General features: G+C 40.7%; 1 protein-coding gene across 1 annotated transcript in view; it reads left to right on the forward strand.

The window, feature by feature from the left end:
- Nucleotides 1-264: 264 nt before the first annotated feature.
- The window catches only part of LOC104492852 (protoheme IX farnesyltransferase, mitochondrial), a gene marked incomplete at its 5' end in the record, with an annotated part of 99,922 nt that continues 94,878 nt past the window's right edge, over nucleotides 265-5,308 (forward strand). The window contains 2 exons of the mRNA XM_010135455.1: nucleotides 265-389; nucleotides 2,024-2,348. Of these exons, the coding sequence (XP_010133757.1) occupies nucleotides 265-389; nucleotides 2,024-2,348 (450 nt within the window). The remainder of the gene's footprint in view (nucleotides 390-2,023; nucleotides 2,349-5,308) is intronic.

Here is a 5,308-nt window from a genome sequence, read left to right on the forward strand (position 1 = left end):
CAGGTGGAGGCAGCAGCGGAACCACGCGCCGCAGGTACATCTCTGGAGAGCTGAGAGATTTGGAGGAAAACCCGCAGACCTGTAGGTGCTGCCCCTGCTTTCACCTGGAGCCGGCAAACGCGTTCCTCCGCGCCCCGGCAGCCCCGGCTCTCGTTTGCTGGGGTGTCACAGCTGGCAGCAGACACTGTGGGCCGAGGCAGAAGCACACTCAGGGGCAGGGATGGAGCTGGAATCTAATGCTCTCCGATTTTATTATTTCACTAGGGTTGTTTGTCTGGCACCTGAAGAACACTGGGGTGCGGCAGCTCCCCTGCTGCTTGGCGCGCCTGTGCCGTGGAGCCAATGACAGGCTGATCACCTTTCAGTACTTCAGCTTTCTCAAACGAATGGTAAGCCAGGGAGTGCATCTGTCCCAGATTTCTCATTCTTTAATTCATTTTGTCCCATGTGATGATGGAGATCAGTTGATAAAAATAATATTTTTCATGTCAGCTGAGCTCAGGCAATTCCAGGCATCTCCTTTCCTGCGCTGCATCAGGGTTAAGCACTTGCCACCTAAAACATGTGAGGCTGGAGGAGAGCTGGTGTAGTGAGGACGATGGGTTGTGGGGCAGCATGTCCTCTGCTTGGCAGGGGGCTTTCTGTGCCTTTGAAACGGGGCGCTCACCTGCTGAGGAACACGGAATGAAATGATTTCTGAAGTTATTATTTATAAAAAAGCTAATAAAGTCAGACCTCGGCCAGCAGTCATACAAGTGGTAGGTGGAACTCACCTGAGGAGGCAGCGTCTTCTGACTGCAGAGTTAATTGGTTAATTTGAATCAAAACTCCTGAGCTCGTTAGCCTAATAGGTTACATTCTATAGTGTGCTGTTAGTTTAGGTATTAAAAGAGCTGTAATTACCATTCAGACCCTTGAAGCTGTATCTTTGAGCAGCAGTATTGTGTGTAAGAGGGTGGTGGTGGAAGATGTGTTTTGCTCTTCCTGATTTGCGTCCTGTTGCTTGGGAGCTGTGTCTGTGAAACGTGGGTAAGATGAGGTCTTACAGCTAATGCCTACTTTGACTGTGAGGAGTGTGTCCGTCTCTGCTGGTATTTTTTGAGTTTCAGACCCGCGTGAAGCAAGAGATGGGCTCTCCTCCATGCTTCTGGGGATCACCAGCACTTCTCAAAGTCTGTTTGTTTTTTTTTTTTTGCTATGAATGGGTCTGTACTTATGTCACTCATTCAGAGTTTCAGATCTCTCTTCCTCATTATAATTATTTATGTTTGGTTGAAAGCTCAGTCATTTTATGCCCTTCTCTTGTGCTTGAAATATACAGAGTACTTTGGGAAAGAAAATGATAAGAGGAGGTAAATGCTCTTTTTCTTACTCTGTGTTTTATTCCATGGAAGTTCTAGAAGAGAGGAAAAAACTGACTCATGACTTTCTGTTCAATACATGTTCATTTGAACCGCTGTTGAAAATTGCCATCTAGTTAATTAACACAAAGTTTGGCATAAATAGTAATAGCTCAATGTGGCAGATTATAGCTATTTGCATAGATATAATCCACAGCAGGTGGATTGTATTTTCTGGTATTTTTTTCTGACGCTTTTCATATCTTAAAGAAGCAGAAAGTATAGTGCTGGTACCTGGAGCCTGGAGTTGGTAGGGGCATGTGTGTACCTCTTTGTTTAAAGGTGGTTGGTCACTTGTAAATTAAATGATATTATCCAGTGGTTTTGAATGTACATAAAATAGAGTTTGCTGTTGAAGCTACAGGGAAGGAAGTAGTTTTATCCACAGCAATTCTTCATGTTAAGCAAACATTATTGAGGCAGTTGTGAGTTAAAGCTGCTTTTGTAATGGCTTGTCCAACTCCAGAAACTCTTTTTGTGTGAAATAAGTGTTTGGAATTCAGGGTAATTCAGTCGTGTCTTTGTAGGAAGTGATTTTCCTGTAATATTGATGTTGTTAACAACCTGAGATGGACAGAAATAGCTTCTTAATTCTTCATCTTCGTGTTTCTCATTCTGTTTAGTATGTAACGCAATACCACAATGACCTCAGCCAGCGAGCCAAACCCAAGTCAGAGGCAGTCGTGTCTCCTTTTCGTGAGCTTCAGCAACTGGAGCAAGAAAAAAAGGTTATACACAAGATTAGCCCAATTTCACCTGTTCAACAACCTTTGTCTGAGACCTCAAGCAGAAAGGAGTTGAGAGAAAAGACATTAACTGCGGAATCTGAAGAGTTGGTCACATCAGTAAGAGCAGGATCCAAAGATGACAGGCAGTGGAAGGAAATGAAGCTACGGCTGGATGATTTGCCAGGAATCTTGGCGCGCTTGTCCAAAATTAAGCTCACAGGTATGTTTTTTAACTTCTGTGCATGCTGTTTGACATCAGAGTTCTTCAGCGTGTCGCTGCTGCTGTGTAGGTTTTTGTGTGGCAATTCCCACTTCACTGACACAAAGTAGCAAGGTTGACTCCATTGAATGTGTGCAGGGCAAAATTGTTTTATGGAAGCACTTAATAGTTTTCCCATTACATTTGTTTGAAAACAGTGAGGAGGCGCTTGCACTGTATCGTCAGCTAGCTTTTGGGATTCATAAGCAAGTGTTAGTACACAAAATACGGTGAAACTGGGTTAGGATGTGAATTTACAAGCATTGTATTAAGTATTTGAAGTCATCTTGCTTAAGTTCACCGAAGTGCTGTCTTATTTACTTACTTTTCACTTCAGTACTGCTTATTGTGAAATTAGTATTAAAAGTACCAACAAAGGATAATCCGAATAATTTCCTGTTTTATAAAGGAAAATATTTGTGTGACCAATTACATTTTCTAAAATAAGGTATGTTTTACTTTCTGAATCAATGCCAGCATTGTATCTTCAAACCAGCGGTTCGTTAAGCAATTGCCTTGTTGCCTAACTGCGTTTTCCCTTGTTCTAATAGTAATGGTGAACTATAAATTACTGCTTTGCCAATAGGTAGTGCTATATATACTTTTATCTCTAAGGAGTTGACCCAAAGCCTCACATCTTGTCCATATCAGGGCCAAAACCAGAAATCTAATATTCAAGTCCCCACTGTGGTGCTCTCTCTAGTGGGTGAAATAAATTCTCGATGATAAACCTCTTATTCTTTGCCAAAACAATTTGCTATGATAAAAATCCTGGATTCAGTTTACTTTTTGCAGCTTCTTGCCTTGTGGTACACGTGCTTTCATTGTTTGTTTCTCTGTGAAGAGCTGTGCTGCCCACATACGGTGTACGATGGTCATTTAAGTTTTTCTCTAATAAAAAGCCCCCTAGTTCTCAGTGTTGATGAGACATCTCATGTTTTGGACTTGGCAAAACTGATTTTTGTCTTTATGTCCAAATGTTCTTCGTTATTTTTAAAAAAACTTTCTTTTGTGCTGGTAAGGAGTTGGGTTAGTAGCCTTGAGGGATGTGAAGCAGGTCTTTTGATACTTCAGCATGTTGCTTTTCCCATATTAGATTTGGTAATACCAAATTTAGGTATATAAAACTCCTAGTAGCACATTCAGCAGTTACCAGGAACATTGTACTTCGGCTTTGTGGCACGTACAACCTCCACTACTTCTTTCTTTCTTGTGCAGAATCCACAGCTTGCTTTTTTCTCCCCCACGCTGTTCAATTTTGCTAATATTTTGTCTCTATTGGGCTCACCATGCATAACTTGTAAGTGCTGTATTAACAATTAGCTCTTCTGGCATATTTTCAGTAAGGTTGTTTTATTTAAGTGGCTCCTTTATGTGAAAGCTGTGCTGGTTATTGAAGTAGAATTAATTTTTTAAAAATCTTGATAGATCTAGAGATGAAAAATTAAAATGCAGTGAATAAGTGACCATAGAAAGAGAGAAAATGAACTGTTGTTTGAAATGTATGTTCTTTTGTTTGCAGATATTCTCAGTATTAGTACTGCATCGGAGCATTGCTGGTGCTCCTCAAAAGGGGAGTTTCAAGAACTGCAGCAAGACAGAAGGGTGTCTTTTTCTGGAGAAAATGATTTTATGTGATGCTTTTTGTGTGGCCTCTGTTGCTGCGAACTTTAAAATAGCTTCTAGCAGGCTGTTTTAAATGCGAAAGGCAGGCAAGAACCACTTGGGTTTGAAAATAGGGTGTTATGTGAAAGCTGTAGAAGACAAAAATGACACAATTTCATCCCCTTCAGGACTGTTTTTTTGTATGAGGCTGTGCTTTGAGATATGCTGTTCTTGACCCAAGAAAGTGTAGGAAACTTCTAAGATAGAGAGAGGGAAAAAAACCTCTGACCTCTCTTCGTGTTGTGATCTTTATGTATTTGATGGGGAAGATGATCCGGGCTGGGGAGATTTTATTGGAAGTAGGAAGTATAAAAGAGTAAGCTGCATGAGAAAGGGAGTTCTGGTGTTGATCTGTTGGTTGTAGGATAGTGTAGAAAATGAGCAGGAGAGCTACTGGGTGTAGTGTGCTGAGCAAGGAAACAGAATTGGCTTTTTTTCCAATATATTCTGTAAAGAGCGTGGTGGTGTGGTTCTTTGATTTTATCTTTTTTTTTAAAAAAAATAAATTCTCTGAGGTCAGTCTTTAAGTTACAAATGACACACATCTCAATTCCTTTCACCCGTGAAGTTCTGATAGATCTCATATCCTGTGTATTTTTCTTTTGGCAGCCTCTTTATTTATACATTTTAGAGTATGAAATAACAAGAAAACAAACTCTGCATTATGCTAAAATGGGCCTGTCTTATGCCCTTCTCTTTTCCCGCTGCTGAAGTGAAGAGAATGTTTGTTTGTGTCGTGAACTGTAATTCACCTTCCAAAGGAAATGAGTTTAGCGATTACCATTCCCTCCTGCGTCATGTAAACTGCAGCTCTTGTGACTCTGCCATTAGGAGCTCTGCCTTACCAACAGGAAAAGATTTTTGTTTATATCCTTTTTGCCATAGAAAACAATTAGGGAACGTGTTGCATAACCTACCCTTTGGGGTTCGATTTCCATCCTTTCCCTCCTCTGTGGTGGTGTCTGTTGGCTCCTGTCTGAGCAGCTCTGTCTTGCCATCCAGGCACTTTAAGCTGATGCATCTGCTGGTACATTTTCTGAATTATAAATGTCTTTTATGTGTAACTGAAAATAGGAGAGAGATGTGTAAACGAATGGTAATAGGAGGAAATTTTAATAATTATTAACTCAAACACAGTAAGGATTTCAGGCTGTCTCATCTTCTTAAATTTAACTTCACGGTTACATTTAAATAATGTTTTCACCTGTGATCACTAGAGAAAACTAAGATGAGCTCTGTCTGCAAAACTGTAGGGA

The sequence above is a fragment of the Buceros rhinoceros genome, unplaced genomic scaffold (genome assembly GCF_000710305.1).
Source record: "Buceros rhinoceros silvestris isolate BGI_N320 unplaced genomic scaffold, ASM71030v1 scaffold9154, whole genome shotgun sequence".
Taxonomy (NCBI): domain Eukaryota; kingdom Metazoa; phylum Chordata; class Aves; order Bucerotiformes; family Bucerotidae; genus Buceros; species Buceros rhinoceros.